The following is a 17,557-nucleotide window of genomic DNA, read 5'->3' on the forward strand; positions in this document are numbered from 1 at the left end:
CGACTTTGTGAATCCTAAATTCTATTATTTTATTTGCAATTTGTTTCAAACGGATAGTAGAGAGTGAACAAAACTGCAGCAAGTTGCCCTATCAATTTTATTCGTGTCTGAAGACCAAGAAGAGATGCTTTTTAGGTGGTTACATTTATCTAAGTTTCTTATGTATGTATGTATGTATGTATGTTTTGTGAGGAAGATCAGCCCTTAGCTAACATCCATGCCAATCCTCCTCTTTTTGCTGAGGAAGACAGGCCCTGAGCTAACATCTATTGCCAATCCTCCTCCTTTTTTTTCCCCCCTTTTTCTCCCCAAAGCCCCAGTAGATAGTTGTATGTCATAGTTGCACATCCTTCTAGTTGCCGTATGTGGGACGCAGCCTCAGCATGGCTGGACAAGCGGTGCGTCCGTGCGTGCCCGGGATCCAAACCTGAGCTGCCAGTAGCGGAGTGTGCGCACTCAACCGCTAAGCCACAGGGCCGGCCCCAAGTTTCTTTACTTTTAGAAGAAAGCGCTTGGGCTCTGAGCAAGGGACTCCCAGGTTTGAATCCTGGTTCCTCTATTTGTCAGCTGCATGCCCTTTAGGCAAACTATTTTTTCTCTTTGAGCCTTAGTTCAAGTCTTAGTTAAATATTCTTTTGTGTCAAACAAGATACTGCCACAGACTTGGCAGGGCTGTTATGAGGATTAAGTGAGATGATGTGAACAAGCACCAAGCCCATGTCTGCTATAATACACGTTCAATAGTCGATACCCCTTGTGATTAGGATAATTATGAACAGACGTGTCTCAAAAAATCTGGAAACTATTTGCTTTGCTTCAATACTTTTGTATTTAAAGCACATGCATAAGTTTCATAAAGTCACATTCATCTGTATGGAATATTTATTTTTCCAGTTGACATCATTTATACGGACAGACATTTCTAGTTCACAGTTTCTCTGTCTCTCTTGTTCACAGTTGTATCTTCATCTTCTTTCTATGTGTTTCTTCCCTTCAGCATCTAAGCAGTTTCAAGTTTTTCCTGTCTTCTACACACACACACACACACACACACACACACACAACACACATACACGAGTGCAAGCACATGCGCGCACCCACACGCACACACTTGGACACGCACATCGACACCCTTGTTTTCATCTTCCCCTCCAGGTACTGCGGTGTTTCTCTCTTCCCACGGTAGCCAAACTTCTCCAAGGAGCTGTCCAACCCTGTTATGGCCACTTCCCTCCCCTTCCACTCCTCAGGGCCCTTCATCCTGCTCTCCACTCCAACCCTTCTCCAAACTACTTTTGCTGAGTCACCTCCCTGTTGTTAAACCCAAAGGGCAATGGTCAGTACTCAGGGACTTGCCTGCCCTCTCAACATCTTTCATCACCAGTATAATCAGTACCCCTTTCTCCTTAGAACATTCCACGGCTTTTGAGATTCGTACTTCTCCTGGTTTTCTTTCCATCTCTCTGCTCTTTCTTCCTCTCCAACCCTTCAATAGTAAGGCTCCCCAGGACTCTCACTAGTCTTTCTTCCTGGATAATATCATCTACTCCCAGGGCTTCAATCAGCTTGTCCATGCTAAATCTACTCCAGTCAGGCATTTCTTCTCAACTCCAGAACCTTCAGTTATCTCCTAGACGCTTCCTCTTGCACGTCATACAGGCACCGCGCATTTAACGTGTCTAATGTAAGTCTTTACAATCCACACGGTATTTCCTAGTTCAGTAAACGCCCAGTTGATTGGGCCAGAAACATGGGAGTCATTCTTAACTCTCCTCTCCCTCTCATCCAACATCTAATCAGTCACCAAGGCTTACAGATTCTGCCTTCTAAATATTCCTAGAATCGTCCTCTTCTTAGTTCAAGTTACCACCACTGTTCTTAGATACCAGCCAAACCGACTTCCCACATCTGCTTTTCACCTCTGCACCTTGTCATGCCAATCTGCTTAAAATCTCAGAGGCTTCTACCTGTCTTTAAAATAACATTTAAAGCCCCAAACATGATGTGTAAGGCCCTGTATAATCTATTGCAGAAATAATAACTGACTCAATAAATAGTCATACATAAAGCTACAGTGTCTTCCCTTATACTTACATCCTCTAAGTTTGCCTAGCAAGTCCCATATTGGCGGGGGGTGCTCGGGCATTTCCAGTTTTTACAATTATAAATAGAATTGCTAATGGCATCTTTTTTTTCCCCCCATTAGATTGTTTCCTTGGAATATCTTCTTAAAATGGTATTATCAGTGAAAGGGTATGATTAGTTTTAAAGTCTTACTATACATTGCTTGTTCTCCAGAAGGCTGGGGCCAAAGCATTGCGTCATTTACAATGCTACCCAGAGCCTCTCTCCCGAGGTTCACAATGTTTAACTTTTCGAGTTCAGCAGGTTTAAAGCAGAATCCTAACATTGTTAAAATTTGCATTTTTCAGGCGATGATTTACTATGTACATAGCCTCATATGAAGATTATCTGAAGTAACACACTCTTAAATTTGCAAACTGTTCTCTTTTCTCTTTCTCTCTCTTCTGTTTTTATTCAGAGATTTTAGTTTCCTTCTGACCAATTCTTAACAAAAAAATGAAAGCATGCATGGTGTGGGAGGGATACTTTTCAGATTTGTCAGAAAATTCTCTCTGCTGGGTCCTTTCTGCCTGTGATAGGTTCAGGATGAAGTCCTGGGTCTCAGTCCCTTCAGTTTCATCATGAATTCAACAGTGAAAACACCAATGCAGTCACAGGCCTAGGGGGATCCCACTGGAGGCCATAATAGGCCTAGTCCTGTCATGGGACTGCCTGGCTTTCTAACTCGGCTCCATCTTATTTTCCAAGCATTCCATTCAATCCATTTTTGTAGGCTGATTTAATTACAAACCTTTTTATTTAATATGAAGTGCCTTCTGTGACCATAAAAATAAACTAGTCTTTTACTTAGGAACAAATATTTGAAATTTAGCTTGATATCTATGTCTTAGACACAGAGATCCTGAGAAAAAGGGAGCAGGTTGTGGGAAAATTCGAATATTCTATTTAAGACAAGAATAAGTCAGTTAGAAAGAGATATAGTAAGACAATTTGCCTTTAGCTGGATACAGAACATAGGGTAAGATAAACAAAAGAATAAGCTCATGAGAAAATAAAAGTACGTACTTTATCAAACGGCACGCTGTACGTTTTACGTGATATAATACCCCTCTGTATGGCAGAGGGATTAGTTGTCACCACCATTTCACAAACGGGACAAGTGAAGTGCTAGGAAATTAAATAAGTTTCCTGTAATTGACGTATCTAAGCATTTCGCTGATGTGTGATACACATTTTTTGTTTGCTTTGCTCAAGGTCACAGTAAGAGAAGAAAGGGCCAACTCTGAGTGTCTTCAGTCAGGGTCATGTCTGCTGCAACTCCCACACTTCAGGGCTACAGTCTCCCTCTGTGATCCATACTCTGACTCTGCAACTCGATTCTACAACAGCCAGTTGACACAGCCATTCAATCCAGCAAACCATCTAACATTGTGTAATAGAAATTAACAGGCAAATTGGTCCAAGGAACTGTGTGGAGATAAAGACCAGTATTTTCAGCTTAATCTTGAAAGGGAATTTTACTATATTTGAAGGGCACAAGCAAAGCTTATTTCCAAAGGCAAAGATTCTGGTGGGTTGGAAAGGAAAGAAATAATTTGTAACATCATACTCTAGTATACTAAAAGACTGATTTACTTAGTAAATCCCCAATACCAAATTGCTGAATTGAAGGAACTTTAAAAATATGTTTGTTTTCCTTTTTTCTTTTTTTTAGCATTGATAGAAAGTCTAACATGAATTAAATTGATAATAACTTTTTTTTTATTGTTCATATAAATAATGGTTACAAAAATCCATTCCACCTGCATGTCTTGCAATGGATAAGTCTAAGAGCTAACATCAGTGCTAACTTGTCTACTCCTTCCTATTAATGTGTTTTCTCAGAGTCTCAAAGTGGTCAAGTAATCAAATACTCCCTTGAATTTAAATCATCCCAGACCATTTAACGTGGTAACTATCTAGTGCTCAAGGACTAGGTAAAATTATCCTGTCTGGGTGAGGTTTTCTAAAATTGAGATTCCTCTATATTTATTCTTTAGCTTTGCAAATGCTATAAATTTGTCATCTTGTTGTATCCTCTGACTGGAAGAATATTTCAAAGAAAATATCCCATTTATCTTCAGCCTTGAAATCTTCTGTTTGGAGATGTTATAGTTATTTAAAGCACATTCTGAATGTTCCTTGCTTCATTCTAGTGGTTGAAAATGGAGGACCCTTGTCCTGGAAGTGGACAAAATAAGGGTAGTTTGTTAAATTGGTTGAAGAATGTGGAGTTCAGAGAGGCTGCTGTATTTGGACCTAAGGTATATTAATACTTCAGGTAATTATAATTCATCGAGTTCTGTTCTCTCTTCTCTGCATCCGAGATGAGTTGTGTTAAGGAACGTTATTTCCACGTACAGAGAGCATAACTCTGGATGAGGCCAGGCAGGAAACGAGGCCGGAGGAAGCTATAAACACGCATTCATAGTGACGGGGCAACCAGCTATGTTTGTTATATTCCATCAGCCCCAGGACTGGTGAGACGCTGCTGCTAATTCTTCTTAGGCAGCAAAAAAGATTCAAGGAAAGACAGAAAAAATTGGGTGAAGTGTAAATTTTACAAGGGATATAGGTTGAAGGAGATCAAAGTATTTATTTACTGTGTGTAGGGTAGGAGGTTACTGCTTACTAGAAGCTGAACACTGTTTCAGTGGTTGAAGTTGGGCTGAACTCTTAAGAATTGAAGGGAGCTTAGGAGCCAAATGGTGAAAAGCCCATTTTATGGATGAGGAAAATAAGGGCAAATGAAGTGATGTGATCTGCGGAAGGGCCACGTGTAGGACCCGGCCTCAGGACATCAACCACACCGAATGCTAAGCAGAAAGCCCATGTCAGAAGAAGCGGTGGCAACTGTTACATCTGAGAGATAGGAAAGATTTTCTATGTATACCTTGTCTCTGCCTAAGGAGAACGCAAGCAGGTCTAGCACGCCTGTATTACCTTGCTGCGTGGCTGCTTCATGAGAAGGGTCTTCTCAACTCCTTCTTAGTTCTGTCTTTCAAACACTCTGACAATACTCCTTTGTTTTGTGATGTTTTCTTGTAGATAAGGGCAGGTATCACCTTGAAATTCTGTCCATGGCTTTTTAGTTGATGCCTTAATTAAATTACCTACAGTATAAATTTATCTATATTCCCAGCTCAATGTAATGGGGATGATGCTCATATTGATTATTTCCAGCTCTGGCCTGGCTCTTGCCTCAAATTTCCAACTGCAGAACAGGACATGTCTTCCTGGATGTCCTGGCATTGCTTGGCCAAAATGAACTCTTACCACTACTTCCAAATCAGCTCCCCATTTTAGCTAACCACTCTGTGCCTGAAGTATTATTATTTTGGTCTCATTGATCCAGCTCTGGACTTCAATGTCTCCCGTTAAGACTGTAGCAATAGCATTGTAACTAGCTTTCCTGCTTTTAGTGACCCAACGAGTCCACCTTACACACTGATGGCAAATGTCTGTTCCAAAGGGAAAGCTCCAATCATATCATTCTCCTGATCAAAACCTTTCAGTGGTTTCCCATTACCTGCAAAATAAAATCCAAACTTCTTAAGAAGTCAAGCCTAGGTTAAGAAGTTGGGTCATAATTCAATCAATATTTATCAAGTGCTAACTGGATGCCATGCACTGTGCTAGATGCTGGAGACATGGCAGCTTAACAGGACACAACCCCTGCCCACAGTCAACTCCCTACTCTAGGAGAGGGATGCGGAACAGAAAACAATCACATATAACATAGTGTGTGTATGTCAGGGGCCATGAAAGAATTAGGGAATGCTCTGGGATACAAGAGGAACAGCACCTAATCCAGACTGGGGCAGGGAGAGGTAGAGGAAAGGAAGGCAGGGCAGAATCAGGGAAGTAGGGATGGGAGTCAGGGAAAGCTTTCTTGGAGGAAGGAGCAGAACTTGAAATATGAAGAGGCAATTAGACAAGTGTGGGAGGGGTGGTGAGTGACGATAAATAGTGTTTCAAAGGGAGGACCTAGGCTGTGTGGCCTTATCTCTGAACTCCTCCTCCACACAAACTGGCCTACACCTCCTCCTGACACCTTTCCTTACCTCCCTCTTGCTCACTTTCAAAGCTGTCAAAGTCCGGCTCCATTACCAGACCCTTGAGCTTTGTTTGACAATCCAGCTAGAAATTGCCTCTCCTATCCCTCAAATCTCTTGGCCCATACTTCTGTAGCTCTGGCATGTTGATGCTCAGGGAATACTCATGGAATGAATTTCTACTGCCCCCACCTAACTGTGGTCCACAGCATCTCATGTCTGGATTAGTGCAGCAGCCTTAGCTGGCCTTCCAGCCTCCTGCCTCTTCCATTCAACAGGTGGGCTCTCTCACTGTCACCCAAATATACTAGGCTAATGCTGCTCCAATTACCAGAATGTTCTCCTTCTCTTCTCCACCTACTCAATTCCACCCATCCTTCATGTTCCAGACCAACTCCATTCCTTCTTCCCTGAGACCCATCCTACTCCGCTCTCTCCCTTCTCCAGCTTCCTTTTGCCTTTAGGGTCAATGCAGTCCTGTCTCTCTAACTGGACAGCAGTACCCTGTCCAGTTTTCCACGTGGCCCAGCCTGGCACAGACTTGACAAAGTGGCAAGGAACTACTGACAGGCTTTTGCATATCCTTACTTGCAGCTTTTAGCAGAGAGAACCTAGTTTCATAATGAAGTTGAGAGGTCACCGGAGAGAAAAATAAATCAGCAATAAAAAGGAGCACCCAAGACACGATGAGGGGGAAATTTACAAAGACTTGGGGAGGAATGCTTGCGCAAGGTCTAAGTCAAATCAAGTCAAAACACATCACTGTGCTTTCCTCTGTTTGTCTCACATGAATAGTTTCTCTGGAACCCTAACGAGCTAGCGTTCTTTTCCTCCAGATAGGTAACTTGGCCTCTTTGAGTATAATATCTTTGAGTTTCCACTGGAACAGAAAGGGGAAGTATTTTTGCATTAAATTAAAAGGAACTATTTAGGTTCCTTTTAGGTTAGTTTTATTTATTCATATGGTTGTTTTACAGTTTTCTTATTCTGAGACCACAGAAAGAATCAATGATTTGAGACAAAATGTTTCAGGTATGTTTGTGTCCCTTACAAAACCTTAAAAACAATCTGTTTTTCAGAGATATAAGCTCTCAAGTTTCAATAACATCTATACTTCTGGGGGAAACTTCCCCTTTATCATTTCCTCATATAAACGGTCTGCTGCAGTTGGGAAAAGCAGGGGAGGTACTGTTCTATAACCTAATCTCACCCCCTGTGATGGGGGACGTTTCCTCATGACGGTTAGTTTATTAACTTCTGGCAGGCCTCCAGGAGTAAATAAGGGTTGAACGTAGTTGGAGACTATGCCAAGACCTTTTGCAGGATCTTTACCCTCTGTCAAGAAGAAAAGGGTCTCCACTAGACAAATTACATCCAAGTTGGGGGCCGCAATGAGACATGATAGAAGGAGGGCCCACTGGTACTTGAATAACTAGCCTCTAAAGAGGAATAAACCTGACACCAAAGTTCCCCTTTGACATACGGAGTTCCCAAATTGCTATCTTCTAAATATGCATCAAGTTTAAGAAACGAAATTGGAAAGTATACTTGAAGTCTTATCTACCTCAGCAACACACTTGGCAGGTACAAAACGCTCCTTACTGAATTGAATCTTCCCATGTGGTCTTGGGAACCCTTATTTTGACAAATCTTCCTAGTTAGATGGGCCTGAGGAAACTCCACTTGTGTCTTTCAGGATTTCTACAAGCTACATGACGCATTACTTCAAAAAATTCAGTACTTCCAAAGGAAATCCCCTGAAGCCCCTTGAATTGATTTCTAAACTTGCCTTGGCCACTAGCATCTCCACCTTTCCCAGTCTTGATCTCCTGTTCCCTCGTTTCCACTCTCCTTACTCCTCCATCTTCCTCAGCGGTGCTCATCCACCTTCTCTCCTGTCTTTGTTTTTCACTGAGCAGTTCACAACCTCCACTCATCTCAAGTATCTCTTTTAAAAGTCTTCAGAATCAGGAGCAAGGTAGAGTGAAAGGACCAGATGGCATTTTCTTCTTTATTCTGCGGCACAAACTAGATCCTCTAAGTTCCTGTGTCTGTAGGTCCTAACTGGGTTCCTTCTCCTAACGCTAAAAAGTTTCCCCTTGATCTGGAAATTCTTCCTCTTCTTCCCTCAAACTGGCTTCTATCAGCAGGATCTTTCCTCTACTGAACTGGGTCACTGTCCTCGGGCTCATGGTGACCTACCATGGAGATTTCTTGGCAGAACGAGTGGTGGTAAAAACCAACCCCGGCTAATAGATTTTCCAGGCTGAGCGCGTGTTAAGAGTCCAGACTCACCTGAATGAGGAGATCGATAGCGAAAGTCTTCTTTGGTCAGCAGCAGGAGAGCTTTGCCATTCATTTCAAACGTGTTGCTGTCAATCGGCCTTAAAGAAAACTCATTTTCAGCCCACTTGAGCCACTGGGCTACGTCATCCCTGCTCCAGTAAATTGGCTGCAAGCCTGTAGGAGAGAGAGCGAGGCAGAAAGACAGAGAGAGAGAGAGAAAGGCCTTGTCAGTTAAACAGTTGGAATAAAGGGAAAAGACTTCTGAATGGTTAACAAAATTGAGTCTCCATGTCTGAAGAGCCCTTACGTTCAACTCTGAAACTCGGGTTAAAAGTCAACCTGCAGGGGCCAGACCGGTGGTGTAGCAGTTAAGTGTGCGCTCCGCTTCAGTGGCCAGAAAGGTTGCAGGTTTGGATCCCAGGTGTGGACTGACGCACAGCTTGTCGAGCCATGCTGTGGCGGCGTCTCATATAAAGTAGAGGAAGATGGGCATGCATGTTAGCCCAGGGTCAGTCTTCCTCAGCAAAAAAGAGGAGGATTGGCAACAGATGTTAGCTCAGGGCTAATCTTCCTCACAAAAAAAAAAAAAAACCCAAAAAACTCAAGCTTCATAAGAGCCAAAATGTGCTATCAAATGAACTTTTTATTCAGAGGCAAAATGAGAAAAAAAATCCTTTTTTATGTCTTTAAGGGACTGGAGGTCTTAGAGCCCTGCCCCTTGTTGCCTAGCTCCAGGGGCTGGCTTGATGCCAGGTTTGTCCTAAAGGTGCAGCTCTGTGGTGGCCGGAAGCATCTAAGGGGGCTCAGGGTCATGACAAATGTCAATGTGCTTTGGAGGGGACCTTAGAGTCAGAGCTGATCTGATTGTAGCCCAGTGTCCTTTTGAAGTGAGAATGTTCCAGAGCTAGGCTTGACCTTCCAGAGCTGCCAAATAATGAAGTATTCCCTGAAACTTCTTCCAGGAAGAGCCATTCACTCAGCCTCTGGGAAAGTATCAGGCTAGCCTCTGGGAATGAGAGGGCAAGGTAAGAATAAAAGGTCTTTTGCCTTTTTTTCTACTTGCTGATGTTAGAACTTCCAGGTAGGGGTGGTACTTGGACTCTGAGTAGGACAGAAGTAGGCCAAAGGGAGGGCTGAAGCTGAGGCTGAGAGGGTGGCTCAGGCTGGATCTCTGTCTGGAAGCCTGACTGTGAGTCTATATTTTTACTTTATTTCGCTGTTGTGGGAAATCTTTGATATATCATTCCAAATGGTTTAGAACAGTGGTTCTCCAAGTGTGATCTGGGGACCCCTCAGGGTTCCCAAGACCTTTTCAGGGTGTCTATGAAGTTAAAACTCTTTCTATAACAATATTAAGAGGTTACTTGCCTTTTTTCACTCTCATTCTTTTGTGAGTGTACAGTGGAATTTTCTAGAGGCTACACAACAAGTAATATTGCAGCAGGTACGAGAATCCAGCCACCTTTGATGAAGCTAGACATTAAAGAGACTTGCAAAAATGTAAAACAATGCCACTCTTCTAATTTGTTTTTTGTTTTGGAAAATATATTCATAAATATATATTTATGCTAACATATGCTTGGCTTATTATTTTTCAGTAAGTTAACAAGTATTTTTTAAATTCTCAGTTTTAATTTGCAGTATGGTAAACATAGATAGATATAACCCATATGAGCAAAGCTCTCTGGGGTCTCCAATAATTTTTAAGAATCGAAAAGAGTCCTGAGATCATGATGTTTGAGAACCGATGGGTTAGAAGAAACTAGATGCTCAATAGAGCTTTACTCTCTAAAATCATATGGTATGAATTAATAGTTCAAATACAATGGAATTACTGTTGGCTAAGAGGAACTTCAGTCTCTATTTAGTTATTCAAACCTGCTAAGGAGACTCCATGAGTGTGTTATAAAAGTGTCCTTCAGTTTGATCCTGAAAAGAATCTCCTTTCATCCTTAAATCAAGTATGACAAAGAACTGTCTGGTCTACTTGATGGGCTGTTCTTCCTCCCTGGTGGACTGGGGAAAGAAGAGCTCAGATCCCTTGGAGAAGGTCCAGGGCCTCTGGGCATGACTGTTGGCTCTGTCTTCCAGGTGGCTCCTTTGCAAAGTCTAGTTTTAAATAATGGTTGCTGGCTTCCTTGGTCTCTATGGAAGTCCCTTAGAAACTGGTCCATCATGTAGGGCACCAATAAAGAACTATGGGCATTGGAATAATTAAAGATGGGCATGTAAGAGTTTTTTTCCTTGGTGTTTAAGTTTTATGGTTTTCTTTTCATACCGAAAGAAAGTGGCATTATAAAATAATAATGTAGTATGTTACTACTCTATGATCTTTAGAATAAAAAACGACCGCTAAAAAATTCAAGGTTTTGTTCTTGACTCTTGACTAGGCCAAGAAGCACTGCCATTAAAAATGGTCCTTGGATGCAGGAGGTGCCCCAACTCTTTTCAGTGACCTTGAAAATGAATATCTGGAATCACAGTGAGGTGGGAGTGGGCGTGAGAATGGCTCAGCAAAATCTCGACTTTTGAACTGGTAAAAAATCTTAAAGTTGACTTCCCATTGTCAATGGTGTAACCATCGAACAGGAACAGCATAGTGTGTTGTGATTAGGGACTTTTCCCTCCCTCTCCTTCACACGTGGAGTATGAGTACTCTCAGCTGTTAGGGGACAAACGCGAGGTTCCAGTCAAGCTTGGCCTAGGAAAGCACCTGGTGGTGAGAGGGCCACAGAGCAGAAGACGCTCAGTCAGAAACAGGAAAAAGTCTGGGGCAGCTTAGTGGAAGTGCGAGCGCTGCAGCAAATGCAGAACTGAATCCCACTCGGGAGGGGAAATGAGAGTAAAATGCTGAAGTTTCTGCAGAGGATTCACTGAAACGAAGGGAGGCGGGTGAGAAGGGGGTGGGGGATGCAAGTAGTAATTTGAGCTTCTTTATATTCTATGGAAGAAAATACTCATGAGTAATCTTTTCCCTAAATACAAGAAGAGTCACACACTCCAAACAGCCCTGCTGGTTAAGAACAACAGTTTCTCTTTTCACTTCCCATTACTCTCTCCCACAGGCCAGCCCCGTAAGCAAGCAGAGCCACTGGGCGGAAACCCCTCACCAGGATCCGAGATGAACGTTCTGGGCTTGTGTGCAAAACGGACCCAGCGAGTTACAGTCAGTCCAGGGAATAACATGGCAATCCTAGCAGTTTTACAAAAGTGACCCCGACAGAGCAAGCTGCCAGCTTGAGGACACTCAACAAATTTATCAGAGCCACTACTCTTCCGTGAGCATAAAGAGAGAAGGTGACACGTTCACTGAGCTGGAAAGAGGGTTGATAAATTTTGGTGTTCAAAGTCAAGTCCCATTGCTATTTCCTTTTTAATTCAATAGGATAAAAAGGTTATGGTGTAACCAATTCTAATTGAGGAAAAAGAAGTCCCCTTTCTTCAACCCAAAGGGCCCTAAGCCCTGGGTGTTAGTGTCTAAGCGGAATACAGCCTTGGACCCAAAGGCAACTCTGGTCTTATCAGGACCATTTAATTCACTTAATAGTCATTTACTAAGCACTTCTATCATCTAGCACTATTCTAAGCACTTTACACACATTAGTTCATTTAACTGCACGCTCACAGCAACCCTATGAGATAGGGTTTCAGATTAGGGAACCCGAGGCCCAGTGAGTTTAAGGGATTTGCCCAAGATCATACCGCCAGAGGAGCTGAGATTCAAACCCAGACAGTCTGGTTTCAGAGTCTGTGCTCTTATCCATCACATTATGCTTACCCATGCATTTTCCATCCAGATTCAGAATTGAGATTCACTTTCAACATTTATTAGGGATTCAGAAAAGACTGAGTGAAGTGAATCCTCCTCATCCAAGACTTGGATTCTGGAGGCTTTCTCAGCCTAAAACAGCCTAAAAATAGAGCAAAAAAATCTGCAGATCCCTGTAGGTCTAGAAATAGATTTATAAATGGGAAGAGGAGGGAGATGTAGGAGGGACTCTGCTTTTAAAGCATCCAGGAATAAAGTAGCCTTCACTGGCTACTTGCTCATAGACACGCACTGCTCATAACACTGGTCTTGAGACTTCACAGCTCACAGCTGCTTGTGTAACAGAAGCTGCGTGTGCAGGATGAGGGAGGGACATATATAGCTCGTTTTACAGTTATCTCTTGCAACTTTAACTCAACAGAGGTGAAGAATATAGATGTTAATGATCATTAGTAAAAAGAAAAGAGAAACCATTATTCTGCATCTACGTTTTGCTACTCCCTGTGCACAAAACAAAAACAAGCCTGTGAGAGCCATAATAAGACTTTATTTTTGGTGAGGAAGATTGGCCCTGAGCTAACATCTGTTGCCGATCCTCCTCTTTTTGCTTGAGGAAGATTGTCACTGAGCTAACATCTGTGCCCATCTTCCTCTACTTTATATATGGCATGCTGCTGCAGCAAGGCTTGAGGAGCGCTGTCTAAGTCCGTGCTCGGGATCTGAACCTGCGAACCCCAGGCCACCGAACCAGAGCGCACAAACCCAACCACTACGCCACCAAGCCAGCCCCAAGTCTCCTATTATTAATGCCAATTAATTTTAGAGCATATTTGAGAAGAATTTTGTACAGAAGAAATGAATTGCTATGATTAAGAAAATAACTAAAAATTCCAATGCACGTTTCCCCCAAGTGGGTCAAGTTAAGTTCATGGTGCCAGACCCTTCAATTGCACATCCAGGCCCTTAAACTTCCTTCTAATATTTCTTCGATTCCACGTTCAAAGGAGCAGCCACATTCATCAGTACATTCCTAGCCTCATTTCAGACTTTCTGAGTTATGTTTAAACTAATGATGAAAAGCATGCTGGGAGTCAGGAGCCAGGATTTTACTCCCAAATCTGCCATTTATTAACGTGTGATTCTGGGCAGGCCACTCAATTTCTCTTTGGCTCAGTGACTTCATCTGTAAAATGAGGGGCTTAGAGCATGTGATCTCTATTCCCTTCTGGGTTTAACACAATCAATATGCTCTCATTTAATTTGAATCCTAAAAACCAAAGAATATAAGCGGCCAGGATCTTTTCTCTACAGAACTGCTCCATGCTCACGACAACGACCCTGAGATTTTGTAACTTCCTAAAGGACCTTCTGAATCACAGAAAACAGATTAAATTACTTTAAATAGAGTTTAGCGCTTAAGAGTGTTTATTATATTCTAATTCTTGGAAAAGTTATAACCCCGCTGTGGCAATAATAAACATAACATTTTGACAAAGTGCTTTCACACGTATTACTTCACATAATTCTCACGAAAGCCCCGCAAAATCAGTCATATTCTCATTTCAGTTGAACAGATGAGGAAATAGGGGGCTCAGAGTCACTAGATGATTTTACGGGTTTGAACAATACTCAGTTCGAGTTCTTTTGCTATAGAACACTTTCATCAAAAATCCCCTTTGTCCCAAACTTTCTGTTTAAACAGGAATTTGCTAAGATTCTATGGCTTAGAGGACCGAATCATAAACTGTGAAAGACAGAAGACACCACAGAGACTATCTAGTCCAACCCCCACCCCATCTTAGTCATTAGGAAACTGAAGCTGGGAAAAGTTAAGAGACTGAACCACGACCAAGCTGCCCCAGGTTCCCTGCCTCTTCCCGACATCCCATGTTGTCTCATAACCTGACTTGACACAGAACAATTCCGTAACCTTGATGTCAGTGAGGACAGTTATCACTTCCTCGCTTAGTCATCCTGCCTTCAGACTAAACGTCCTTAATTGGTCCAAACACAAGGTCTATATTGCAGTGTTCAGAACCTCACTAACCCGCCTGCCTCCTCTGGAGGGAGATCCTATTTGGCTCCCATTCCTAAACACAGTTCCAGAAGCATGATTAGAACCTTTCTTTCTCTGGACGATATACTTCTATCGATAACGACAGCTAACAATTATTGAGCACTGACACTGAATCTTCACTACAACAGTGATTATTCTTATTTACGGATGAGAAAACTGCAGCACACATCAATGCAAATGGTGGTGCTAGGATTGAAACCCAGGTGGTCGGGGTCCACAGTCCCAACTCTGAACACCCCATGATATTGCTTCTCAAGTGGCCTAATCATAAGAGCAAACCCACTTACTGCATGCCAGGCACTATTCTAAATGCTTTCTGCACAATCCCCAAGGCAACCCCGTACAGTACAAACATTCACTCTCCCTGTTTACAGAGGAGAAACCCGGAGCACAGGGAAGTTGAGTGACTCAGCCAAAGCCTCACACCCAATGGAAGAGCCAACCTTGGGACCCAGCTGGTCTAGGCCAAAGTCCATATTTATTAACTACCTGCCTCTCTGTCTAAGCTTATTTGGTGTTTTCACAGGACATCAAATTAAATTCATGATTTAAAAAAAAGAGAGAGAAAAGTTCCAGCGAGTGTGTGAACTTTCACAGTGGTTAAGCTTGCAGGCACTGAGCACTAGCACGGAAACGCCATTTCCCAGCTGTGTGACCTCGGACAAGTTACTTAACCTCTCTGTGTCCCACTTGCCTCAACCTGAAAATGGGGACAGCTTTCAATCTGTGAAGTAAGTACCACTGAATCACAGATGGCGTGCTTATCAAATTGGCAGATGACATCAAGCTAGTATAGAGTAAGATTATACAAATGATGATAATATAAAACGCACAGGACAGACAGTATCTGTCACAGAGCAAGAATTTAATAAATATTAGCTATTGTTTTTCTACTATTGTTATTACCATTATTGTTTTTTACAATTACCCTATCCTGCACATATATAGCTGGTGTTTGGAACCCAGCTACAAGAACGTATGTTAATCAATATTAGATTCCATCTTGTGATTTTTCACCATCATTCCAGCCTGCTGCAGTCTCTCCAGACTTGGATCTATTTCTAGTATCATCTATACTTTGCAGCTTCATGTCATCTGCAGCTTTGATAAGCATCTATCACCTCAACAGGTTCTGACAAAGTGCTGATTAGCTGAGGGCTGAGATGAGAGCACTCTGGTGACACACCAGCTACTTCCTTTCAGATGGATACTGATCAAGTTATTGGCTCCTTTTGGGTACAAGCGGTCAATTATCAACCCATCTAAATACTCTGGTATTTGGACTACATTTTCCAAATTCAGCCATAAAGGCACCATCTGAAGTTCAAATAATATGCTTTCCTGATGTCCAGAAACATAGTAACTACAAAATTTACAACAACCTTATCGAGGAGGGTGAAGAGGAAGAAAAGGAGCAAGCGCTTGGTTCCTGAGGGATAAATTTTCTCTAAGTGCTTATAACATATATGTTTGAAAATCTGTCCTGAATTTCATCCAGAAGTTGTATCAGCTTAGTTGTTTTTAGTCTGTATACTCTCTTTTTTCCTTTTCTTCTGAATATGAGGTAAACAGTGGTTCAGATTGTTTCTTTTAGTACCTCTTCCATTTCCCAGAACCCTTAGGGATCACTGTCAGTGGCCTCTTTTTCACTCCTGTAAGTTCCTCTACTCTGAGATGTCATTTGTCTGGGCTAAGAGCCTTGAATTTATTTAAAACAACTTAGATTCGCTTTTACAATCAATTCACCCATCTTGGGCTCAATTCCTTCATGTCAAAGTTTGCACTACCTGTTTCAGTCTGACGATCATCCTCCTTGATGGAAGAGAGGGAAGAAAGAGAGAAGCTGAAGTTTCGTTTTTTCCTTGACATTTGTTAATGTCACTCGACCCAATCCAAGCTGCATGCTGATACCAGGCTTATTCTTATACCCCCAACACACTGTTTTCTTAAGCATCTTCCACAGTTTTCAGCTCACTTAGTTTTAACATTCTAGATCTAAAAATCTTTCTTTCATATTATTTTCAGTATGCTGTTCTTTCAACCACTACATACATCTTTTAAAATAGCATGTGTGTATATATATATTATAATCTTGAACAATGCATAGAAAAATATTACAATGAAACATAAAAATATTAACAGCAACTGTCAGTCAACAGAATTATAGGTGATGTTTACTGTCTCCTTTTCATTTTTTATCTCCCAATTCTCTATATTAAGTATGTATTACTTTTACATTTTAAAAAATCTATTTAAAAATTAAGATCATCAGAGAATGTCCCCAAAACAGCCTCATCAGATTCTTTAGTTGTCTTTCTCCCTTCTCATCCTAAGAAGTGCCATGTGCAGTTGATGTGTCAGAATTTCATTTTCAAGAGCACCCTGACTTTCTTTTTTTTTCCCCCCAAGCCCCAGTAGATAGTTGTATGTCACAGCTGCACATCCTTCTAGTTGCTGTATGTGGGACGCTGCTTCAGCATGGCCGGAGAAGCGATGCGTCGGTGCGCGCCCAGGATCCGAACCAGGGCCGCCAGTAGCGGAGCGTGTGCACCCAAGTGCTAAGCCATGGGGCTGGCCCCCAGCACCCTGACTCTCTTGACCTGTTTTTCAGCATTTCAGATCATGGGACCATAGGTACTTTTTCTCTAAATTTTTAAAATTTAGCTTCTTCAAGTCAAGAAAACACATCTGATCATGCCTTTCATTTCCCTTCCCCAGTTGTAAGATGACATTTTCATTCTCACCAAAGTTCCTATCATTTCTACTTTGCCAACCAATTCCTCCTCATTGGACTCAGACAAGTCCAAATTTGCAGTGCTGCTCATTAGTTCTTCCACCTTCTTGGAGATAAAATTGCTAACTGTTAAGTGCATGTGTTAAAGAGTTAAAATGTGCATGCATGTAGCTGAAGGGGATGGCTCAGTGATTCTCACATCATGCTTGGCACACAATGGTCCCCCGGTAATGCCAGACTGTACAGCCAAAGATCCCCAATACCAGGTAATCCACCTGTGGGTCAGCTCTGTAGCCTACAACTGCCACCTCTCTCCCACCTGACACCATTCTCATCACACAGGACACTTCAGATCTACACAGTTCTTTATATGACCAGATGCTTCCACATCCATGTCCTCCCAGCAACTATTCTGTGAGGGATCCAAAGCTGGCACAACTATATTTGCAGAAGAAACTGAAGCCCAGAGAGGTTGAGGGACTTTCTCAAGGTCACAACGGCCCTAGGACCAG

The 17,557-nt window shown here is 42.2% G+C and overlaps 1 protein-coding gene across 4 annotated transcripts in view; it reads right to left on the minus strand.

The window, feature by feature from the left end:
* The window catches only part of ETV6 (ETS variant transcription factor 6), a 219,602-nt gene that overhangs the window by 41,523 nt on the left and 160,522 nt on the right, over window positions 1–17,557 (minus strand). For all 4 annotated transcript variants that reach the window (XM_058558751.1, XM_058558748.1, XM_058558747.1 and 1 more), the window contains one exon: window positions 8,475–8,639. In XM_058558751.1, the coding sequence (XP_058414734.1) occupies window positions 8,475–8,538 (64 nt within the window). In that variant the 5' untranslated portion in view covers window positions 8,539–8,639. The remainder of the gene's footprint in view (window positions 1–8,474; window positions 8,640–17,557) is intronic.

The sequence above is a fragment of the Diceros bicornis genome, chromosome 17, assembly GCF_020826845.1.
Source record: "Diceros bicornis minor isolate mBicDic1 chromosome 17, mDicBic1.mat.cur, whole genome shotgun sequence".
Lineage (NCBI taxonomy): Eukaryota > Metazoa > Chordata > Mammalia > Perissodactyla > Rhinocerotidae > Diceros > Diceros bicornis.